At 34.4% G+C, this 26596-nt stretch overlaps 1 protein-coding gene across 36 annotated transcripts in view; it reads right to left on the bottom strand.

Annotated features, from left to right (window-relative positions):
* Window positions 1-26596, bottom strand: part of LOC124177730 (longitudinals lacking protein) — a 102056-nt gene that overhangs the window by 40551 nt on the left and 34909 nt on the right. Inside the window, exons 7-8 of one of the 36 annotated variants that reach the window (XM_046560484.1) lie at window positions 15839-16022; window positions 15583-15743 (exon numbers count right to left, since the gene is read on the bottom strand). The exons of 18 other annotated variants lie outside the window; for them this stretch is intronic. In XM_046560484.1, coding sequence (XP_046416440.1) covers window positions 15725-15743; window positions 15839-16022 — 203 coding nt within the window. In that variant the 3' untranslated portion in view covers window positions 15583-15724. Of the gene's footprint in view, window positions 1-648; window positions 761-1344; window positions 1959-4804; window positions 5633-5914; window positions 6300-7840; window positions 8661-9370; window positions 9790-12139; window positions 12597-12978; window positions 13335-14150; window positions 14491-15388; window positions 15744-15838; window positions 16023-16400; window positions 16988-17569; window positions 17762-18191; window positions 18372-18933; window positions 19205-23440; window positions 24062-24285; window positions 24805-26596 lie in introns of those variants that run through there. 17 more of the 36 variants (XM_046560437.1, XM_046560444.1, XM_046560485.1 and 14 more) reach the window with 17 other exon arrangements.

Here is a 26596-nt window from a genome sequence, read left to right as displayed (position 1 = left end):
AAACTAATGTTCGGACACTGATCATTGGATTCTACCCGCCAGGTAAAACTGTTAACGTCACATTTCCTTAGGATCAAAGTTTTATTAAATAATTCATGAAACAGCATTATCCACTTTTAAAAACGGCATGTGAATTCACTACATAATATTCATCGATATAATAAATCTCTATAATTTATTTGACATAAAAATAGCAGAATTCATTAGGCGTTAAATAAAAAGTAAATTAAATTCCACATTTGCGTTGTGTAGATTTCTAAAATATAATTATAGATAGCAGTAATTGTTTAATGAAAATGACTTAATTATTACAAACAATCGAGCTGCACAAGACTATGTAACAACTACTTGATAGTAAAGAAAAATTAATTGACAGTGATAATGACGAAACGCATACGATACCGAACGTGTTATTACAATTTATGAAAAGTCTGCATGTGTCTGCGTATGCAATATTTATAATTGCTATGGAAATTGCAAAGATTGCATCTGAGCTTCGTTGTACCAGAATTGTGAACGTTTCTGATATGTCGTACCATATTGGCTTTGTACGTACTATTGTATGGACAAAAGGTGCACGTGAACAGTAAAATTTTAGGATTCATCACACGCTTGCTTGTCGAGAGTTGATTATACTTATGACTATACCCCATCGGTTTTGACCTCATTTTGTCAGACGCTACACTGGTCGATATTTCAACTTGAGACGATTGGTGGGTGTTCGCATACTTCCTCACGTCCCACAATTCACCAGGCAGACCTGGAACAGAAATGTATTGGTAATCGGTTAGAGTTATGTTCTAAAATGTTTTCAATTAGTTGGTACGAAATTATTGAGGATATTTCCTCAAGGTAGAAGGCCAAAAAAATTATTAACACATCAAAACGCCGGCACGCATAAGCAACATTTGATTGTAGGTACGCAGAATTAGTTTGTTTAGTAACGGAGGAGGATAAGAGTAGACCTACTGTATGATAATTAAAGGGTTTTTAATTTCAAATGCGTTTTCGTATGCCTCCGCAGTACATCTTTCCTATTTGTTTTATAACCGCATAAATTGCAGTGATTTATCGGCGGCACACCGCACTCTTTCTTCATGTGTCGATGCAGATTTCTCTTCAAATTATATCCCTTTCCACACTGCGAGCACGTGAACAGCCGTCTGTCCACGTCACCGTTACAAACTTCTTGCAGCATGTTGGGACGATAATTGATGCCTGAAACGGGATAAAATATATTAGCACACAAGTACATCGAGTAAATATAGAGTACGAATAATGTGATATGCGCCTAGTTGAACATAAAAGTCATCATTGACGTATATACGTAAGAGACAAATGAAACATTTTACAAACTGTTTATTTATTTACTTATTCGTGTACTTTTGTATTTCACTGATTGTTTGCGACACTGGTAAATCGATCGATCAAACTTTACATACACCCGGCTAATCAAACGAAATGCTCTGATTATTTCAAAATTAATAAACACAACGATAAACTTTAAACGCACACCAATATTTATAACTATTCTGCAGGTAGCGTAGATACACACATGTAATAAAGCCTACCTAGCTCAACTGCTTATACTAAATAAAATTACATAGGTACAGTATTTTTTTAGGCACTGTAACAGAGCCAGAATAAGAATAATTAAGACATCTATGGAGGTGTATATGTAATTCAAATAGATGCCTCCATTTCATTTGACATTTAAACTACTCCGATGCAATTAGAATGTTCTTTTTGTATGTGATATTTCAAAAGTGTCGATAATCGCGCCTTGTGGTTACAAAAAGGGCAAGGATATAGTGGCTCTATTTGGCAGAAGAAGTTCATGTGTTTACGCAGACTGCGCCAATCACTGTAATGTTTCAGACACTTGAGACACTGAAGATATTGCTTGCATCGTCTCCATAATTCAGGGTCCAGGGTGTTGCAATACAGTTGTTTCGACACTGAAACATTTAAATAATCTTGTCAAATTTCAATTCTCGAATGATTAAACAAAAAGAAAAATAAAAAAAATAAACAGTTTCAAGTAAAAACGAGAATCCAATGCAGTTTATAATATAAATATATTAGAAACAAATGTTTTTGAATTTATAAAAATAACTAGTTTCCGAACTGCTTACAAAAAATAATTTATTAACAAAGGTGTGTATGAAGACAAGTACACATTCAAATGATCGTTTCACCTTGGATAATCAGCGGTGAATATTGTAACATTAAAAGTATTCAACTGGTGATAATGAAAGTTTATACTTCTTCTAAGACATTCTGATGCTTGCTTAAAATATGTCTCTGTAAGAGGCAACGTAATCGTGAACGATGCGTGCAGTAAAGGCACGGAAACATAGGCTCTACGCCACAAAAATAGTTCATGTGTTTTTGTAGATTTCTTTCGTCGCTGTAGCGTTTCCCACATTTTAGACAAGTTAATGATTCTTGGCATTGCTTCCATGTCGCACGGTCCAATAATGAACAAAACAGCGTCGGTATTTCTACGATTACTGAAACAAGTAAAGAAATGAAATTAACATCTTGGAATAATGAGCAGGTGTCAGTGATGTATATATAAATAATAACACCAGGATGATTTAGGTAGTTAATGTCGCTAAATTTCCTGTAATTACAAATACAAGTCGTGAAAATAGTTTTATTACTCCCATTCAACAATTACTCGACGTAACGAAATACATTATGAGGTAAGAAATGCTCTGAAAATTACCATAACTTATCGTCTACTTTCATTTATTGTCTATACCGATGCGCTACGTTATTGATTGGTTTATTTATTCTTATATAAACTATGAAATCATTGTCGAGTATGGAATTGGCACTAAGTTAAATCCGTACGTAAACAAATATAATTATCTTAGATAAGAGGAAATTTGTGATCATTCATGATTGGTATCCCACTTTTCTATCGTCAGCAGTACTTTCGTTGTGGATTGTTCTTAAATGCCGTAACAAACTGCAATGCTGTGAGAATTTGTGACCGCAAAATATACAATAAAACTTTCGATTCACTCCACATTCAAACTTCTTATGCCTGGAAAGGTTCCCTCGTGTAACGTAGGATCTCCCACAGCGAAGACACTTCCAATTCCCAGTGCCAAGTTGCATTTTCCCACAAGTTGTTCTCTGGTGACGGCGGAGTGTGAATATTTGGCTGTATCCCTTTCCACATCGTGGACATGTGAATGGTTTATCATTGATATCTTCCTGCATGTTCACATTTTGTGTACAATATTCTGACACATTTGAATTATCCGCATAGGCGGGAGGAAAATTAGCTACGTTTTGCGAAGAATTGGCATACACAGCAGCACACGTCTGTGTATTGTATTGAAACGACGCTTCATCTGTACCTGTAAAAATGCATACAGATTAAAATTAACGATGAAATATATTGGAAATATAAATTGATATAAATATAGTGCGAAAACATCTTGGCAATATTTACATACGTGTATATATATACATATATGTTTGAGAAACTGAGGTTCATCTCAGGTGAATGAGACAAAATTACCATTTGTATATACAATTCTTTAACTTTATACAAAATATATTAGTTGAATGTTTATTCTGATGTAAAAAAAAAATTTCATACATGAAAATTGTATTTCTTAATGTCGTATGTTTCTAAATAATAGGGAATACGACGCGTGCGTAAGCTAGTCGAAACTACGCTTTGAAAAGGGTTTTTGAGGCGGTAAATATGTATTGTGGATTCGCTTTAAGTGTCGACGCAGGCTCACATTTTGCGTAAAAGTATGCTCGCATATATGGCAACTAAATGATCGCTGTCCACCGCACTCAAACTTGATGTGTTTAATCAGACTGTATTTTATTTTATAACGTTTATCACACTGCGAACACTTAAGTGGCAAATCGTCATCAGTCAAATGGTTTGCGTGTCTTGATCTCCGGTGACCAACGAAGCTTCGGTAACTGAACCTCGATTCATCTGAAATGATAATAACATTTGATTAGTCAGTAAAGCATTCTAGTTGTACTTGAAATAGTGCTGTAGTAGACAGAAAGGCTCAAGTTTTCATCCATCATCTGTTGTAGATGGAAAGGAACTGTAAGAAAAGGGAGCAAGGAACGTTTTACCAATTTTACGATTGCGTTGTATTGAACTATCGTTAGTAAATTATAACAGATGCATCTTAAATATATTTTTGTCATCCATTCCATGTTTAGATATTAAATGTCGCTGTAGGCTCGTCTTTTGTGTAAAACTAGAGCTACAATAGTCACACGTGAACAGTTTTCGTCCACCGCATTCCCACTTCATGTGCCTGCGTAGGTTGCACAGCTTCGTGTAATTTCGTCCGCAATCTCGGCAAGAAAAGCGTCCTTCCACGAGACCTAATTATTAAAAACAGAAGAAATTATGTAGACACATTTAATGATTATTCGACAGAAAATAGGAAAGAGAAAGAAAGACAGAGATAAGATAAAAGGGACACTGCAAATTTACCAAGCCAGTTCACAGTTATAAATATTTTTTATATTTTACATCCAAATGATAAAAGAGTTTCTTAGATTTAAAAGAAATCATTATTTCGAAATTTGGTTCAGCTCTTGAAATTCGACGGCATTATACTAATTTCATGTAATTCAAAGTACAATTTATACCGATTGAATCACACGAATACACTTATATACATATATATGTATATATATATACATATCCATATATACCTACATACATACATACATACACGTATATATATATATATATATATCTGAATAATGTAATGGTCAATTTTGTAAACAAAATATATTACTTACTAGTTGTTACAATTAGGTGATCGCTGATTACTTTTTTTTTTTCTACAATGCTAGTTGAGAAAGTTGACTCGAGAATTCACCGACTTAAAATGAACAAAAACATTAGTAGTGATTGACGTAAATAATGTACTCGTTTCTATGACGACAGAGTGAGTCGGTGAATCCTAATCCTCGGAGTTGAAAGAGGTATTTTCTGCACTCCGCACATTTAGTGTCGTAAACAAATCTGACATTACACGACCCTAATCTCAATTTCGTAGTTCGTGAAATAACCGTAACATACTCTTCTTATATAAAGAATTGTATACAATAAGGAGGCAACGGTCTTTTTACCTTGCGCATTTGCAAAATTTGTCTTCGGCTCAGACAAGCATAATCGCCTTTGACACATATTGCAAACTTACGATCAGCCCGAAAAGACCGAGTTTGCTTCCTTGTTGAACAATAAGCTATTTTTTTTATAAATTTGGTGTAAAATCTGTGTATGCGGGAAATATGGGAGCAGAATGGAATGAGACGTCGATTTCAGTCAGTACATCCAATGTCGATGTTGGGCCATTCGCGGTATCTAAAGACTGTTTCCACAGCTTTTGATGCCTGGCAAGAATGTGCTTCATCAAACTGTCCTTGTATCTTGTTTTATGCGGACAGAATGAGCATTTGAATTTTGGATCTATTCCACATTCAAAATCATGGTGCCTCTTCAAGTGGTGTTTATGTTTATAAGTCTTTCCACACGTAACACACGTGTGTTTAGCTTCAAGGTCAGTTACCATCGCATTCACTAGTCTTGGAGCAGTAAAATATCCGTACTGCATGTCTACTGCAACAAAAAGAAATTAGGGTTTGTTAGTAAAAACAAAAAGGTTTTGATGAAACTTGCAGTAGAAATTTAGTCGAATAAACATTCTCCTGCTTACACAGAAACATCCATGTCTCAAACACGTTCCGATATACTAAAAAGCTCGACTCCATGGTGCCCCAAAATTAATTGAGGGATCGCACCGTAAGTTATCCTAATTGTCTTGACTTGTGAAACTTGTGTCTGGGAATAATTGTAATAATGTTTAGTCTTCTGAACAAATTTTTATTAGGCTATGATAAATCACTTCAATAGTCAGGAAATTTATTGAGTATTCAGACATCGTCACTTTGCGATTATAATTACCATAATATGGAAAGAAAACCTGTTTTTACATAGAATCAATAATTTTTTCGAGATTTCCGACCCGTCATTCCAGGTATGTAACTACGAAGAATGTGTTTCTTGGTATGAATTTTCAAATAAGACCTATAAAAGGAACGGTACGGGCAATATGCACATTGTAAAGTCGGCTGTTTTCCACATTCGTTGCGCAAATGCCTTGTCAGTGAATTGCGTCGTAGATAAAGTCTACCACAACCGTTGCAAGTGAATTGTTCTTTCTGTTCATGTATCTTTCTGGAGTCTTGTATACTTCCAGGGATGAATATTCGATCATAGCCAAATTCTGAAACCAAAATCATATTGTTATTTTTGATTTCATTGGTGTTTGAGTTTTTTCTATGTAAACATTCAACGACTACACAAAACGTTTAATAGTCAAAGAATACACATTCTTTGTTTCAGCGCGTAATAAATATACAAATTGAATCTTATAATTAATTTCTTTGCAATAATTTCCACATCATTCACTAATACACAGTGCTGCCACAGAGTTTCATCAATATACCAATATTAAGATTTTGTCCTTGCTCACTGGTACTTAACTTTTGCGATCAGCGATATTCTCAAATTCTTCTCCGGCTGAGATATATCTATACGGATATTTTAAATCGCACAAGTGTTAAGAAATCAATTAAAAAAAACTGATGCATTATCAATTATACTTAATTACAAAATTTCTGTCATCCAGTTATGAATAAAGAAAATAAGAAATAAAATATTTGCTGTAACAAAATAAAATATATGATTATAAAAAACAATTTAAAACTTAATATTGTATAACCAGATATCTGGTTAGTTTTTTTTTTAATTTCATTCAGCTTTATATAATATCCTATACTCGATATAAGTAAATTGGTGACAGCAGTTTACACTTTAGTCTATGTGTACTTAAATATAATCATAAAAGTTCATGTCTGAACATATACGACTATATTCAATCTCATATTAATTGTACATCGATAAAAATCTCAATTCTTCTTCATATATGACCTTTTATGAATTGTACATGGACAAATTTTTTTTTTTTTTTTAAATTTTTTTTCCATCTATTCTGAATGTATATAACCATATACCTATGATCTTACATGAATTATACATCGGTAAAAAAAATTTCATTCTTCTTCATATATACTCAAATCTAAGTATATATGGTCAGACATGGATTTGTTTTCCCGAGCATTACCAAGACTTTATCTACAGACGAGGTAAATTAGGGTGTATGTGTAAAACGTGCTTCGCTATACTCGATTTGTATTTGCTGATATGAGGACAATAGGGGCACTTGTGCTTGGGAGCCTGTCCGCATTCGACATCCATATGCCGGCGGAGAGATCTCTTGATTTTGTAGGTCCGATCGCACCTTGGGCACCTAAAGAGCCCGATCGTTGGTGGATATTTGACTCTCCAATCTGAAAATTGTTGCATCGTGATTAGAAATAAATTTCGTCATCTGATGTTGTAATGCATGACAAACGCATTCGACTTCGTCATAAAAATATTATCAGAATTATCGAAGAAATTCAATGTTAGATGAAATAAAAGGATTTCAAATCTTTGCTGGTCAAAATAATTGCTTATGTTAAACAATCTTATGCGTAGAGTAACACAAATGTAGCAGCATCAGTTGTTACTTCCATTTTTCAGAAGTCTCTGTATAAAAATATATGCTGTCCTATAAAATGTAGAAACAAGCCACTCAGATCTGAAAACGGCTTCACAGTTTAACTTTCATTAGCTGAAATAATTGGGATAAGCCTTGAAACTCAAGTTTAATTGTATTTAATTAATCGGGCAAGTTAATAGATCTCTTTTTTATCATCCCAAAATTTGGATTTGATATTACAGGTGACATATTGTTTTACGTGATAATCAAACGAGGCTATCAGCTATGTATTGCACGTGAATATTAATTGGCAAATATATATATATATATATATATATATATATATATATATATATATATATATATATATATATATATATATATATATTACTATACGGGTTTACTGGCGATCGTGCTTACAAGTGAATAACTCGTTGCTCTTTATAACTGGTAATGTACCATCGGCACTTTACAAGACAACGACCGTATGTCGCTTTTGTCTCTTACATACACATATTTAGACATATATATTAGGCATTATCTTCGATTGTATATAATGTCGTACAATAATAATAGTAATATGTGTAATAATAATGATAATAATAATAATAATAATATTAATAACAACAACAAGAACAACAGCAACAACAATAATAATGATGTCGATAACCGACGACTTTTATAATACGACAATCTTTATTTAATCGGTAGCGATTATCTGTTTTCTATGTTCTGTACATCAAATAAAAGATTTTGAATCACCTCACTTGAACCGCATCTCGCTTTTATCTATCGTGAACAATCCCATTGCCGGCATATAATAATCACTAATCGTCTTCGAATGACGCCCATTCAAATGAGTGTTTAAGCTAGACTTGTGTTTTGTTCTATAAGGGCACAAAGGACATTGAAACTTGGGTTCAACGCCGCATTCATGCTTCAGATGTCTTGCAAGACTGGAGTGATAGTTGTACACCTTGCCACAGTTTTTACAGGGGTACGTTATCCGGTGACAGTTTAGAAATTCAAACATCTTTGAATCTGAAATTAAAAAAAAAATCAAACAATTAGCATAAAGAAATGAAAATACTCGTGCTCCTACATTTTGAAAATTTGCTACAAGCGCTGTTGTATCACACAAAACACAATCGTTATTATTCCATTTTAAAAAGAAAAAAAAAGCACGAACAATATTATAACGTAAAGTAAGCCAAGATGTTTGGATGAATTTCGTTATTCGTTTTATATGAATTTGATAAAATATCCATCAGATATTGATAACATGCACATATACACGTAATTTGTTGTTTTTTTTTTTTTTTTTACACTTTCCAACATTTGATAAAATGGATTGAAACAGTGTTTGTTCTTATATTCGTTTCACCGCTGTTAGCTGATTAACTTTATGAACACTGATGAATTTGTTCCAATAGTATCTTCGCATATGATACTGTTGGATGTATACTCTATATTGGCAATAAATAAGTATCGGAATATAAAGAGTAGACTGTTTCAAAAAATTTTTTTTTTTCGAAGAACATTGAAAAATCTTCCGAGTGTCCCTCAAAAATGACCTCGGTAAAATATGAGAATATTAAGAGCTCATATTTGACCGAGATCATTTTTGAGGGACACTCGGAAGATTTTTCAATGTTCTTCGTAAAAAAAAAAATAGTCGGTTTTTTTAAAACACTCTAATAAAGAGTGTTTCATCAAATTGCTTTATGCATACAAGTATCTTAATATATTCATCATGTACAACAGTTTTATTTATTCTTAGATCTGTTAAAGTGAACTCGGTTTTTGTGAGCCTTAAGATTCCAACTCCACTTTGTACGATAATTACAAAACTCGCATTTAATATTCGCTTCTTTTCCACAATCCAATCTCATATGATCTACTAAATTATTCTTCCATTTGTAAGATTTGCCACAACGTTGGCACGAATAGTTGCCGGGGGTTCTACGATTTCCGTTTTTACAATGAGTGGCTTTTTTCTTTAAATGTGACTGATTCTTGTACGCTACATTGTAAAATGGCACTGATGATTGTTGATTTTCAAAAAATGATTCATCCGGAAGGTAAACAGCTGTGTAATCAGTTTCAGCTACATATTGCGATTTGAGCACCACGCTCTCTTTTCCAATGTTTTTCCACTTCTGACGCAGTCCTGAAACACAAATAAAGGTCAGCCAATTTATAAGCTATAGATGACATTATATTGCAAACATTATTTCAAATTACCATGACGTAAGTACAGCCATAATTGCACGCTGAGAAAATGAATAATAATCGAAATCCAGTGTAGACTATACCAGACATTCAACATGCGAACTACCGTAGAAGAAAACATAGTTCACAGGTACATTACAATAAAGTGCTAGTTTCTTGTCAATAATTAGTTATATTGACCGATGATTGTTGATAGCATAATTATCTAGTACATTAAATTACACAATGATATTCTTTGAATAGTAACTTGATGTAGAAAATAAAGATGTATCCATATCTAGAGTACAAATAAATGGAATGTTAACCGTTGAACATGAAAATAATTAGTCGATTCATTGGATAAAGGGATAAGTCGAGTAAAAAGATTATTTTATTTACATGCCGAAAATTTACACATGATTCTACAGGAAAACATCTCATCGACTCAGGGAAAACGTGATGGTTTCAAAGGTAAATCGACCACGCTATGTGGCGTTGGAAACATTAAATATTCTTAAACAGTAAAAGCACACGTATTTTCCAGTATGTGCGCGATAGTAATAATTTAATCTATGAGTCAAACAATGGAAATTATCGACGTATATTAAACTATACAATGACACGCATTAAGCATATCGATTACAGACTATATAGTCGGAAAAATTGGTATCCGAAAACCAAATTCCCACAATGATTGGTGAACTGTTTGTTAATCCGGGTTATTAAGTCTATCGCTCAAGAAATTTACATGGATCAGATACATAAAAATATATTCACTTATATTTACTTGATGTTATGTACTGAAAATAAATGCTTCAAAAAACTTGCTTCTATTCTGGATCTGTAAGGGCAGTACTGGCATGAAAAGTGCGTTTCACAAGTGCTCATGCCACAGCCCATTCTAAGGTGCTTTCGCAAGTTGGATGCCCACGAATACATCTGTCCACAGCGTGGGCAAACATGCAGTCTTGGTCTCACTATTGGAAACAGGGGATCTGTAAAAATTCACAATGTATCATTTATTCGATAGAGAATCAAATCAGCGCACTCGCAACTTCTTTATCGAGGGTTTTTTCTTGCCTTTCAATTTCGACAATAATCAGTAATCTTGAAATTTATGAATACATGTTTCTAATTATACGTAACACTCAGTGCATAACAAGCTACTACACTTGGTAATATAAAAAGAAATACAAAAATGAAAAAGATTAAATAATTGACATACAAGATATATTATAGTGTTAAGAGAAAAAGGTTTACAATGTATATGTAGAGTTGTGTAAGGAGTGTATTTCAGTGCGCAATCAGTGTTTATTGGGGTAAGAAGCAATAATTGACACTTGGGTAAGATTTTTATTAACAACAATACCAAAAATTCTTTTTATTCGGCACTTACAATGTCACGTACTATTTTCATTGCCTCAGGTATTTATATTCAACCCAACGTCTCGCCTACTGTAAATTATTGAGTATATTAAAATCACCATTTTCATACAATAAATCTGCAAAATAGATCCCTGATCAAAATAAGATACGTGAAGATTCACCAATTACATTCAAAGTTTATCTCAAAAGACGTTAATTCTGAAGAAAAAAAACAAATTAAAAAATATCAATTCAGAATTACTCTATGTTGAGAGCTAAGATGTCTCTTTAAATTGCCCTTGAAGCATGATTTGTAATTACAGAGTGTGCAGTGAAAATTAGGAGGTTTTCCGCAAGCCATTTTTCGATGCAAACGTAGACTAGAAGACCAAGCGAAATTTCTGCCGCATAAATCACAAGTGTGTTTAACATCTGAAAGAAAAATTAGCATTAGTAGTTACTATATGCAACGCGATGTTCACTTTCAGTCAAGAAGCAATGGTTTTCGTTTTAGTTTTCTTTTTTCTTTCAATTATTCCTGTTTTTTTTTTCAACCTAAGTCAGGAACAAAATTATTTTTCACTGAAAAAAGGGTTTTTATGAATGGTGAAATAGGTGATTTCATAACATGGTCAAAAATATTTCCATCACCAGCACTATAATCTGATGCTATTTGATTTATGTAAATGTGATGATTTATTTAAAATTATTGTTCTAATCAGCTTGCGTAAATTGTTGAACAACGAGTTTCAAGTTTACACGAATTCGCTGTAAAGAATGAGTATAATGGAGGACGAATATAAGGTGCTCTTAACGACGCATGTGAAGTCTCATGGCTATGGGAGAGAACACATACAATTATAGTATTATAATAAAATTATACTAATAATAAAATTTAATATCAAGATAATAATAGTAACAATAACGACAACAACAAGAATAACAACAGTTCTACATCTCCAGCACTTTGGGGATTTAATTTATTCATCGTAATAGTGATTGTTTGTTTTAAGCCAAACTCTTTACAGGTGGTAACTGCGTCAACAGCATCCATTGTCTAACGGCTAACGGAGATGACTTACATATAATATTATGTAAAATGAATTCTACTTATGTGCTTGTGAAGGCTACTTTTATACTTAGTACGATGGGGGCAATACGGACAGCATTCTTTCGGATCCTTTCCACACTCGATTCTCAAATGGTTCTTCAAATTTCTCAACCACTTGTACCGTTTTCCACACTTGTGACACTCAAAGATTCCTGGTCTTCTGTCCAACCAAGTCTGAAGCCTTTCGGTAGATTTCGAGTGTGACACAGAAGTATGCCATCGTGTCCCCAGATTCTGTTGCGAACTATTATGTTTTAAATGATGATGCGTACTCCACATTGTTGTTACCTCTGGAAAATAAAGAGAAGAAAATATTATCAGAACATGTTCGGTAAACTGATCAAGACATGTACAAAATAAAACCCTTTTACATGACGTTTTGGACACGCAGCATTTATAGTATATTCGGATGATGAAAATAACAACTGGTATGATTTATGTACATGTGTATCTAAGGTGGAATTTTGACTTAATAAATATTGTGCAGAGTAATTAGTTCTTAACTATTATTTATTTGAAGTTGTAAACAACATCGTCCATTCAAAACATGTTACAATTGCCCGATACCACAGCTAAAATTCATTTGATAAATTACATGACGATAAAAAATGATGAAAAATCAAAACAAAAGAAAAAAAAAAAAAAAAACAAAAATACAAACACAATTATTCACATTATGATTAGAAACAATCAGAGATATGCTGCTAAATAATATTAAATAGTACTGGAAAAGACATTCATTCCAGGATGATTTGTACGAATATGCTGGTACAAGTTTCCGCGCTGTTTCGTACGGTGGACACAGTATGGGCATTTAAAACGTGGCTCTTTCCCACATTCGTGTCTTGTATGGCGCAACAATGTCGCTCGATGCTGGTAACCTTTTCCACAAGCCTCGCATCGATAAGAAAAATCAATGCGCTGCTTGGCTAACCACATTGTTGCAAGATCTTTGACCATTGGCACCATAGGATAACGCTGCCGGTGGCTGCCGCTGGATTTAGGCAACATCGAACGGACTAGCGTTTCTGAAAAACAAGAAAACGATGTTAGGATTTTACTGGGCTTGGAACTGTTTACAAGTAACAAGATTACTTACGAAAATTCTAAAAGAAATTTATTCGAATTCATTAGATTGATTGTTCAATATCCACAAAGAAAGCACTGGCTATGCCTTAGGACCGAATTGATAAGCAAAAGCATGCTGTACATTTACTTGTTTCTACAAAAATTGTAACTAATTAATACTATTCATAAGTTTTTGTTTTCTCTTGTTGTTTGTTCATTCCTACGTTCTATTTTGTCATCATCAATGCTTTAACTTAAAAAATATGTATCTTCATCGCACTTCTGAGTTCGGATAAAAAGAAATGACTTTGAAACGATAAACGGCAAACTTTTTGAATTGAAAATAAAATCTGTATGAAATAAAATTTTGGACCTATAACCAAACACACCAATAGTATTGATTCTTGCATAATTATTCCAAAATTTATTCCAGTTGGAGGTGAAAAAAAAAAACATGTCTAGTAATAAGACAAGTAGAATATTTCACACCTAGTACAACAGGTTCACCTTTTGAATTTCGCGAACAAAAATAACTCAATCGGGATATTTATCGTCTATAAATAGCGCCGGAAGTAAGTTTGAAAAACACTTTTATAAATTAATGACAGAATAAGCAAAAGAAGAAGAAGAAGATAACGAAAAAGGGGGTGAAATTCGTGTTAATAATTAGAAAAATAACATATATTGTTGACGAAACATAGTGCAACATTTTCTCGAATCACTTCGAGCTAAGTTGTGTTCGAAAAATGGCATATATCAATTTTATTTATCCCCATGTTGTGTGTACATGATTAAGACCTAATTGCAAGCCAAAGTTTTGCTAAAGTTTCAAATCAAGGGTGTAGACTTCTAGTCCCGGATGCTTATTTCTCACATGCCAATAAATGTACGAAGTCTGCTTGCTTCGTAATTTACAATACGGGCATTGAAATCTCGGTGGATGTCCACAGTCGTAGTTCACGTGTCGGTTTCTGTTACCTTTGCAGGAAAAGTCGCGTTTACATTTTGGACACATGAATCTGATATTTTCATTGGTCTGATTTAACTTTGATTTAACTGTGTGACAGTGTTGCGATCGTTTCTTCAATTTAATACTTGCGTCTCGAGTCCGGAGCCCTGAAACAAAGTTGGAAGAAATTTATTAGTCAAATAGTGTAAAGCAACGGTCGGATCAGAAATTCAATAGCAGAGAAGTACAGTGTCTTCTGTGTCTGAAATAAAACGAGTTTTATTTACTTTAACCAGGCAGATTTTACATCGCATTAAGACAAACATACAATAGATCATTATTAAATTCACACCCCAATAGATCGTACATGATGCGAATAGTAGGAATTATATTCGATATTTTACTATTAGCAAAATCGATTAATAAAAATAAAAATTATCAAAATATTATAATGAAATTCATTTGAAATAATGCCACATTCAGACTCCCTCGTTCCCTCCATCTGAAACGTTTTTCAAGTCAATGCAATAAACTGCCGCCTCGGAGTGTTTATTTCGGATATGCTTGTAGATGGTTTGTTTTCGCTTTGATTTTATACCACAATGCGGGCATTGAAATCTTGGATCCAAACCGCATTCGTATCTGACATGCATCCGCATTGACTGAGCAGATTTGTAGCCGGCGCCACACTTTGGACAAAGTACACTGGTAGATGCAGTCGAAACTCTATGTCTCTTGTCATCGAGGTCCTCGAATAACATTAGATCAGGTGTTCTTGGGATTATGCCGGCCTCATCTAAAAGTAAATAAAAGGGTTTTAGTTATCCGGAATAATTGGTTGCGTTCCATGTCGTTTCACGACAATATGGTTAGCATCTAATGCATTGAGAGGCGAAGAGCGACTACTTTAGAATGAGAATTAAACAGGAAAGAAGAATGAAGGATTCTTATGATATTAACGTAACGAGGTACCTACTGTTGAATTTGCTAAAGTAAAGTAGCAGACATCGTTGGAGTAAGGAGAAATTCGTGATACAGAGAAAATAAAAATGTATTCTGCCCATGTTTATGCTGTTCAATTAGCGTTATTGGATTACTTTATTATCAGTAATTTGCACCCCGGAAATGCTACCTTGTTTACACAATGATTGCGGTACTAAAACATTATTCGTCATTACATCTGTACAATAAAGTGTGGAATTTTGGTGAAGTTTTTTTATGTGCGCCCAAACTTGTGTCCGTTGTCTTAATCGGCTACCACAATAAGGGCACTCGAATCTCTGAGGTACGCCGCACTCGTATCTGTAGTGGCGTAACATGTGGCTACGCCTCTTATACCAACGACTGCAGTTTGGACAAGGATGTTTTTCCATTTCAGAATACTTGACGTGCCTCATGAAATCAAGATACCCGTGGTTCCCTGAAACCAGACGAAAATTAATTTTGTTAGTAGTTTTTTAATCACGGCTATCAATTATAGAGGACTACAAAAACAGAAAAAATCTTTCTATTAACTCTGTCAAATCCACGTAACACACAGGCTGATTCGGATGCAGGCTTCTGATATGTCTGTAAATGTGGTCCTTTCTTTTGTTAAGAAATCCACAGTGCGGACATGCATATTTCAACTGTAGCGATGAGAGCACGGAGTTCTTTCGTTGCACGTATCTTGGATACAAAATAGCAGCTACCGACATACCTGCAAGCATCAAGAGTGCAATTTGAAATTAGTAAAAATTTAATCGTGCTTATGTTATAACACAGAATACGAAGAATTTCACAAGCGCGCCTTTACCAGCCAGCTTCCGCACACAAACAATACAATATTAGTAACATTTCCAACTCAATAAGTTAATGTTTAGTATTGATTTACGATTGCACATGCCAATTTACACCAACGAGCCAGTTGTTAGGTATATTCGAATTTACAAGGAGGCAATAAATAATTCGCACATACCCCAAAGGAACAGGGTGGTAGTTAACACAGTGGATTGGTTCACGGATGACGACGGGGTAGACTGAAGATTATGTTTCGGTTTTATTTTTACCTAATTACAAAGTACATACTTTACATAATATTGCGATGGCCTAGTGCTTCCTGGAATTTTCAAGTCGCATACTAATCGAGGTAAATCTAGTATGTACAAATTCCTAAATTCTTATGCGATATTCCAATTCGTCAGGACAGTTGGTGTGGTAGTCAAGAAATACTGAATACAAATAACACAAAAGTGGTACAAAAATCAGTGAGATTTGAGTGATATTATATAGCAAGTGATGTTACATCGATTCCTGGCGATGTAAATGACTCCATCGATTCTCGCGGCGAAAAATAATAGAGCATAAATGCTGATCATTTCAATTTTATTCCCTGTCATACGATAACATAGATTCATTTAGAATACATTTGAAATTCTCCTGTAAAACTTGTTTAAAATAATTTTCTGACTTCCACGGGCAAGTTGGGATGCCACCTTCTTACATGTCTGTAAACGTTAGACGACGAGTTGTCTTTTTTTTGACAATAAGGACACGAGTAACGAGGCATCTGTCCACACTTGTGTCTTATCATATCCCACATCCTTCTGTATCCCGTATCACACTTATGACATATATAAGCTGTAACCGACGTTCCATTTGACCAGTTGTTTGGCATTTGAACATCTGAAAAAAAAATAAATATCATTCATCTTATGGTGCGATGCATCGTCGTCTAGATATAATAAAATCAAACCAAGTAAATATTGTCTTTGGCAATGTACTAAGACGGTGGGGATAAGAGTTGTTTGTCATTAGGGTAGGCACGGTGAATGATATTTGAAGTAAATAACAGTGTAAATACATTATGTCGAAAAGAATGTTCAAGTATTCCGTAAACACGAATATCTTTACAAGTAAGTCAGCTTTATTCAAACCAGAAACAGACGATTCAATTCACTTATAAATCGCAGAGAAACATCAGTAGTGAAAAGTGCATCGTATTTCTGTTAGCGTTCCTACAATTTATTAACTTAATATTACGGACATGCATAGTACTTAGACTTGAAGTTTTTCACATTAGTTGGGTTCGGTGGGATTCGGATGGCTGGACACAAGGAGTATGCGCAACAACAAAAATGATTTCAGATTAGAGTTTATAAATTGTGATGGGCAATCCATTGTGTCTCAATCTAACATGTCTGTATATATTTGAGGAGCATTTGTCGCGTTTGCTGCAGTAGGGGCATTTGAATCTTGGCTGTTTACCGCAATCATGTTTAAGATGTGATCTTAGAGTTCTTTCGTAAGTGTAACCGGCATTACAGCGTGGGCAATGATACGGCATCTTATAGGGATGCGAATTTAACGAGTCTTCTGCGTGTTTCACATCCGTAGCAGTAAGTTCCATATTTGTTTGTAGCACGTTCCAAAAGGTGGCATCAATTAACGATGACTGACCTGTAGGCAATAATTTCAACAAGTTAATTTCAATGCAAATTAAATTTCGAAAAATATTTACGCAGCCAATAGCTTTGGGAAGCAAAATATATCGATATCATAAATGCATGTGTAATATAAGTGAAGAATCGTCAGGATTTAACTAGTGAAAATCAAACAATAATTTCTGTAATGTAATTGATAAATTAATAACTCTGTGATTATGTACGGTCGGTAAGGGCTGATTCTGTCGTTTTATTTTACCAATATCGTGTCCATTACAATAGCCATGAAAAAAAATTTGCAATGGAATCGATACGCGTAACATAAATTAAGTTGAATAGATTATCTTACACAATCATTTCACATTAACGTATCATTACTGCTCAATGTAGTTTCTTGGCGTAATTTTTCAAGCCAGGATGCCACCTACTAATGTGCCTGTATATGTTATACGCTTTCTTATCCTTTTTGTCACAATAAGGACAACCGAACCTTGGGTCTTGACCACACAAGTGCCGATAATGGGTCATCATATTAGATTCCAATGTGAAACCGCTGTTGCATCTTGGGCAGAAGAATTGCTTCTTCGATTTTTCTGTCGGATGACATGTCGCTAATCTGTACTGCACTGAAAAAGTAAAATAAACTCATTAAAAACAACTTGGCGATCCGACTTACTTCCATCGAATAATCTGTACTCTAGATAAGTAAAATCAAAAACAATTTACTCCCATTGAATAATAAAAATCTAAAGGACACAATGGGTAGAAACGATATTACATGAAAACAAACTTTTCAACAGACGCTAAAGCGGTATTGTAAAATAAGAAGAATTAGTGATGTGACGGGAAGGAAACAGCGTAGGATGTCACTTCGTTAACTGATGCATGATATTTGTGGGACTGCTGTGACGTTATTGAATGTTTCAAATAACTCTTTTCGAATTCAGAAAGAATAGACGAACTTGATTTTAACAATACAAGATACAGTACGACTTCAATATATTTATCTGTATACTTGGAATTCACTCTCTGAGTTTAAAGCAGCCGCACAATCATTCTGAAGTATTGGTCAACATATTTATTTCCTTAAATGGTATGCGTTGAAATTTTTTTTTCCGTGGAAAAAAAAACGACGTTTTCATATTTCACTACATTATACCAATGATCCCTCAATACAGTTTTACATACTTCAATTCCATGTTACAATGCTTGGTCCGTACGTGTCTATAAATTGCTTGCGTATATTTACTGCACATGTCACAATACGGACATTTGAACCTTGGTAAATCAACGCACTCTATTCTATAGTGACGGGTCATTCCGTTCCAAGTACGAAAATTCCTTGCACATTTTGGGCAAGGAAAACCCTGTTTAGTCAATGAGCTAGTTGAGACTTTCAAAAAACCTCGCGACGGCCTTAGAGATGGTCGTATTTTACCCACGACAAGTTGGCGGTAATCTGGAAATATAAAGGGTTGTCTGTTAGTTAATAATGAAAGATGAATAGTATTACCGCGGTTCTTACTTTGAAATGGCACACAGATTTCTTACGCCTAATTCGTGCAAGTCCAACTTTCTGATCCCGAAACTTCTTCACCAAAATAATAGGAAAGTGATATATTCAAATCATGATTTGCATCGCACCATCAACTGGAAACAATAACTGTGCATATTTGAGATTAAGATACGCAAATATGTTCACCAATGCTTAGAGTGAAATTTCAAATCATGAAGTAATACTCCCATAAAATGTCATTGCAAAACTAAACTATTTCAATTACACACATGTATTCTAAAACAAGGGATACACCGGATAAGGGAAAATAATTGTTACAAATGTAAAGTGTTTTATTAATACTAGAAACATGTCTTACGATTATGGTCAAAGACATTTAATCATTACCTGGTTGCGGCTTGAAAAATAATTAATCAAAGTAAATCACATAGCGTTGGCAAAATCAAATATTTCTTCTTGAGGTTTACTTCATCATTTGTACAGTATCAAAATAATCTCGAAGCAGTGACCGGTTCATTCGGATGCAGACATCTAATGTGTTGATAGATATTAGAGGCTTTTTTACTTTTCAGCGAGCAATATGGGCATTGGAAACGTGGCGCTTGCCCGCACTCGTAGCGATAATGGCCAAGCATCGTATCCCGTCTTCCATAGCCGTTGAAGCACATGGGACAGTGGTACTTTCCCGTATTCAAATTGAATTGAAAGTCGTTCTTTCCTTTTTGTTTCTTGGAATTAGTTGTGTGCTTGACATGGTGAAAACCAGCCGGTATATTACCTAGAAAAATTTTAAGTCTTATTAGTTGTAATAGAACTTGTGTGTATCGTACGTGATGAGGGTTTGCGTAAAGCCAATTGTCACAAACTGCATGCACTGATTTCTGTTCGTTTATTTTTTTTTTTTTCAACAAAAGGAAAAGTTTCTAACTACTTAAATTTAGAGTTTATCATTAGAAGTTTTATTAATCTACTACTAAGATATCATCAAACAAAGTTATCATCTACTTCGTACAAGTAATGTTTTTTCAAAGAAATACTCAACGCAGGTAAAATAATATTTATTTTCAAGGATTCATAACGTCACACATTAACGATGTATAGAAAAGGTTGTCAATGATTTACTTAAAAAATACTTCTTAAAAATCACATCATGCAGCAAAAATTCTCAGCGGGAGAAATGAATGCAAGCATACGTACAATACTTGTTCTTATGTAATCGAAAATTGTAAGTAGTAGCTATTTATTTGTAATTTGTTCACAAAATACACAAACATGTCATAACTTTTATCGCGCAATTCGACATACTCAGTACAATACTTTGAAGATAGGAGCTAGTGTCGGGTGTACTTGTTTGATGTGAGCTTTGACGTTGAATTTTCTCCTACTCAGTTTTCCACAATATGCACATTCAAATCTGGGCTGTGTTCCGTTACACTCATATCTGTAGTGCGCTGTCATTGCGCTTTTAGTCGTATAACTTTTACCACAATTTGGACAGGGATGTCTTTGCCTTTCAGGTTTTCGTATCGGAATATTTTTGTACCCAATGTATCCAGGTAAGAAGGCTGTAAAAAAAAATGTTTCAGTGTTAAACAAATTAAGACATTACCCCAGTCAGTACGATTAGCTCTCGCTCTGTTTCCATTTGTACATTCTGTTTTCGCACGTTATTTCGCTGATATTTAATACAAGACGTTTGTCAGCTGGTTTGCTCATGTCAAACGGTTCTGAGAAGAAGTACAAATAATGGTATAGGTACAACATGCAAGCAGAATAAATCACACATGCATCCAATATACATACAAATACCAGTAACCATAAAACGGATCGACAACTGATTAAACAATCTTCGCGCAACCTCTGTTTATAATTTGATAAAAGAAATTAAATATTATCCTTTATAAATGACTGCGTTATGTTTGTCTTGAATTGCTCTGCGTACATAGCCAACAAATTGTAAATAATCATCGCACAATTTCTATTCATCGCATATACACCTGTTTGTACTTACGCTAATTGTTGCAAAATACCTTTGACATATGCTATTTTTTTTTTTTTTTTTCTAAGTTCTTTATTACGACAACATTTGGTAGTAAGTGATATCACGAATCGTATAATTCCCGTATTACACATTGCGGTGTCGGGCTTTATGAACCTAATGTAGCTTATCACCGGTTGCAAGAATTCAACTTCATTCTCAGTATAATTTGCTTATAACGATAGCATGATTCGGATGTTTTAATCGCACATGACGATATATAGTGGACGATCTGATTGCCTGGCTGCCGCAATAAGGGCATTCAAACCTTGGCCCTCTTCCACATTCGTTTTTGAAGTGATATTTCATGTTGGAAACACGATTATAAGTCTTTTCACACTTTGGGCATTGGAATCTAACATCCATCTCTTCAGCATCTTTCAACACTTGCTCGAGGTTCTTGTTCGGTTGTGAGCTTGGAACCCAAAGTATGTTGAATGTTGATGATTCTGTAACAAATTGAATGAATATAAGCTTAAAATACACTCGGTTTGAAGATAAGTACTCGTGTTAATGACAGAAGCCTGGAATCGTTTCACCGTTGACAAAAGAATTTGTCACTTCTTCGTCTTTTCGTTGTCTCTGTTACGTAATACATATATTCCGACGAAGACTTGATTATGTGTGCCAGGATATTACTAAGACGTATTGGAAACTCGTTGGTCAAAAAGTATCTGATAGACGCACGTTAATGGTCAGAATCAGAGATAAGACATCTGTGCGGATATAATACATATTGTATATATTATACAATGCGATTAAGATTACTGTACAAATAAATACCCATACAAAGTTATACTAAACATTCTGATATACACCATAAACCTGATGTACTTTATAATTACTTTTGGTCTATCTACTTTGTTTTTCTTTTAAAATACAGACTTTAAAATACAAATCATAATACTTATAACTAATACATAAATGTATTTATTGCACTTTGTAAATGATAAGTTTATTAAAAGAAAAAATTACTTATCTGAAATAAATAGAATGGACTAGAACCATTTGATTGTATCAATATAATCTGACAAGTTTAACTTCACTCTTGGGATGTTTGGTGCGTACATGCTTGTACATATTCCCCGGCTGTTTACTCAGGCTCGGGCAATACGGACATTGGTATCTTGGCGGTCTGCCACACTCGTACTTATAATGCTGATTCATATGATCTTTACGTGAGTAGCTGCGTCCGCACTTAGGACAATAATGTCTTGTGCGATAGAGGTTTCTATGGCCTCGTTCATTTTTAAACATCAGCCTTCCTGAATCGAAAGCTGGCTGAAAATCTGAAAAATTAAAAGCTTCATTTGAATGAAATAAATCAGTTTGACAGGAGGGGCAATTAATTACAACTACTACACAGTGTTGTTAATGATGAAAGATTGATGAAAAATTAATGTATACAAATAAATCACTCGGAGTTTGTTGGAAAAAGATGTTAATATGGTAATTTCTCACTGCCAGGGAATCGTTCAATTCTGGGAATTACGATGGAAAGGTTCGATCGAATAAGTATTACAGGCTCATTATTATGAATATAATTGACTAATTATATAATTGTTGTCAAATAATGTATAGATATTTGTGTTTCACGAAGAGCAGACTAAACACAGAAATGTTTCATTAAAAATTTTTATCGGTCATATAGGATGTCAATACATATTTCTGGAAATGTCAATGAGATAGACTTTGCAGTCTTTATGTACTCTACGAATGTGTTTATAAATATCGGAGGTTTTCTTTGACCGATAATTACAGTAAGGACATATGAAACGAGGCTCTTGACCACATTCATATCGCAAATGCTTCTTCAAATTCGGTTTCCTGTTGAATACGCTTGGGCACTTTGGGCATGGAAATGACATTTGGTTTGGTGGTTGCATTAATATTTTCGACTGGTCGATTGAGTAAGCTGTGTGAAGACCTGGAATAAAAAAATATTTCAATTAATATAAGGATACGATAAAAAAAATTTCTTTCACTAATCTATATAAAGCAAATAAAGAATAGGCAAGAATCCGCAACGCAGTTCAACTTCCATCCTTCCATATTTGCGTACCAATGAGAAGCTAGCAACGACTTGCGTTGAGAGTGAGTGAGTTGTATTTCTTCCATGTTTTCTTTTATTGTTTGCGGTGCTATTTACAATTCAATATCATTGGACTATAGAGCAAATAAATTTCAATTAACGAATATTAACCAGTGACAAAACACATACAGACATGAATGTATAATTTTCCCCTAATTATGGTAAGGTGGTTTGATACATCTATACATGTTTACATACGTACATCTTTTTTTTTTTTGTATGCAAGAAGTAAATGATTACTACAGTCTTAATTTTTAGGGATAAAAATTTTTTCGATTTCCTGTGACGTTATGCCACGGCAACCAGTAATACTATATACGGAATTATTTCTGTAAGATTTACGTAGGCCAGTCTTACATTTCAGTTTTCATTTACGATTTATAAATGTCTATAACATAAACCGCATGACCCGGATGTTTCCTTCGCACATGGGCACGAGCATTCGACGGATGTCTGGCACGGTAAATACAATACGGACAATTGAATCTGGGCAACTGCCCGCATTCCAGTCGTATATGTGTCGTCAGATTGCACTTTCGATTAAATACACTGCTGCAATTATGGCATGGGAATTGGCCACTGTTACGAGGTGCCGAGATCGAAGACTTTCGTTGACCAAAACGTTGTCTGTAGAGTCTTGGCCAATTGTGGTCAACAGTACGCTTGAAATCTGTAAAAGAATAAAATCATTTTGTTAGGACTATTTAGTAAAAGTATAAGGATGAAGTGACGTAAAAGTACAGCAAGGCCGTCGAACAGACTTTGTCTTTATACTTTTTATTACCATATCATCGAATAGTGCAGTGACAACAGCAAAAACACAGGGCATATCTTTATTTTTCACAGGTACACGTAATATCTTTTCCATAATTATGAAATATAATATTTAATCCAAGAGAATAAAAATGGTCTAAGATAGCATTGCCACGATCAGGATATTTTCGGTGCGTAACATTGAGGTGCTTTTTTTTTTCTTCACTGGTTGATGTACAACTTAAATCGATATCGATCAAGAATGAACAACAGGCTGTAAGATAGCTCGGCTCTGAATACTATGAAATTGTGAATTATTGATAGAGCACGAAAAATGTACATATACATTTAAAATTTATTATACACATGGTCGATAAATATCTACAACATATACGGTGCAGCCAGAATGACTTCGGCGAATGTGAGCCTGAATGTTAGACGACTTCTTTGACAGATAGTTGCAGTAAGGGCAGCTGAATCGTGGCGACTGTCCGCACTCGAATTTCAAATGCTTTTGTAAATTGTTTTTTCTATTGAAAATACTGGTGCATTTTGGACAAGGAAACAATATGTTGTGTCTCAGAGCTACTGCGGCTGAAACGTTTTTATCCCTCATCCGATGGCAGGGCGTCTCGAGGGGAAAGGTAGGTCCTAAAATATCTGGAAAAAGAAGAATAAAAGTATCAACAGTCGGCTTTTTTGAAAGTATAATACAAACCGGTGGCAGAATAACATGAGGATAACTATTATCTGCAGGTAACTGCCAGAAGTAAAATGTTATGCATTGTTATGGAAAATAAATTAATAATGTTGAGTGGATACTCGAAGAAAATGATTTTATTTCTACCTGATCGTACGAAATACAGGTAATAATAGAACACTGAAAATTCTACGGAAAAAACAAACGGCAATAAAAGATTTAGAAGATCCATACGTGGCTTTACACATGAAACATAATCTATAGTGAAACTTCCCAATAGCGGACACCTTCTCCGCTATTCAGAACAACATTGACGAGTAAAATGTGCAGCTGGAGATTTTTACACTGGCCTTTCCAAAGCGGCGTTCATTATTGGGAGTGGCCGCTAAGAGAAGTTTCACTATATGTGGAATCGAATTTGGCAGAATTGGTACCATTCCATATGTCGATACAAAAAACGGATTGGCCAGGGTGTTTAGTTCGTATGTGCATGTAGACATTCGATGCTCGTTTAGTTTTGCTATTGCAATAAGGGCATTGAAAACGGGGTGATTTGCCACATTCAAAGTTAAAGTGCCTTGTCAAGTAATTTTTCTTTGTATAGCCTTGATTACACTTTGGACAATAAAACCGTTTGGTGATAGATGTGTAACGCTGAGCTCTCCGACATTGTCTTGTCGACATTTGAGTGGATGGTCTCGTCGCACAAACAGCACCTGCAACAACGAAACAACAATTCGTCAGTAAAGATGTTTCGTTGCTCAATAATAATGATGAGTATGAATTCAAAGAATACACTATGAATTGAGCAAATCAACAAACAGAAGTAACGTTCAAGTTACCTAAGGAATTTTTCGTTGTCTGGTCTATTTGTGTCAATGCTTGAATTTCTGGCTCAATAAAGATTTCCCTGAATTTGTTGCAGTTCATCATCATTACAATGTTCCTTAATAAGCAAATTTAACAAGTGATATTATTGGTCAAACTCAATACTGATTTATTAACAAACTAATGTTACGACGTACATGTTACACTGTCAAAATCTGTCTAGACATTCAAAACAGTTCATTCAACCTCGATATTAATAACTAATAATTGTTTACCATAAATACATTCATTTATACAAAGTTCACCGTAGCATACTAATGCGAACAAATTAAAAAATTACACATAATTTCACGTCAGTCAAAAATTTCTCATCTTGTATTCATATTATCATGTACGCGTAAAAGGTTGTAATAGATCGATTAATTTCATTGTGTAGCATACCGTTACTTGGTCCGATCAATTATGTCTTTCAACGCCGAGAACTTTGATCTGAAGTCTGCAACTAGGATGATATTTTCTGATATGTTTTCGGGTATAATACTTTTGAGTATAACATTTCTCACAATATGGGCATTGGAACCGCGGTCTTTGTCCACATTCGTATCGATAGTGTCTCGTCATGTTTGATCTGTGAGTGAAACTCTTAGAGCACCTTGGACAAAGGGCACCCTGTATTCCAACTCTCGGTGAATGTCCATACCTTGAGTTATAGAAACTCATGTCATCTGCAATCAGTGGAAACAATTACATCAGTAATCAGGCAACGATATGACTTCCCTACAGAAACTAACATGTAATACATTTCAACTATTAACACAAATTTTGAGAGTTGGAATACAGGTTCTGTAGAATTTTATTGGTCAATTTGTTCAACAAATTTTTTTTATCTGGTTGAAAAGCTATCTGTATGACATTTATTTTTGG

The sequence above is a fragment of the Neodiprion fabricii genome, chromosome 3 (assembly GCF_021155785.1).
Source record: "Neodiprion fabricii isolate iyNeoFabr1 chromosome 3, iyNeoFabr1.1, whole genome shotgun sequence".
Taxonomy (NCBI): domain Eukaryota; kingdom Metazoa; phylum Arthropoda; class Insecta; order Hymenoptera; family Diprionidae; genus Neodiprion; species Neodiprion fabricii.
This window is presented reverse-complemented; position numbering and strand designations above follow the sequence as displayed.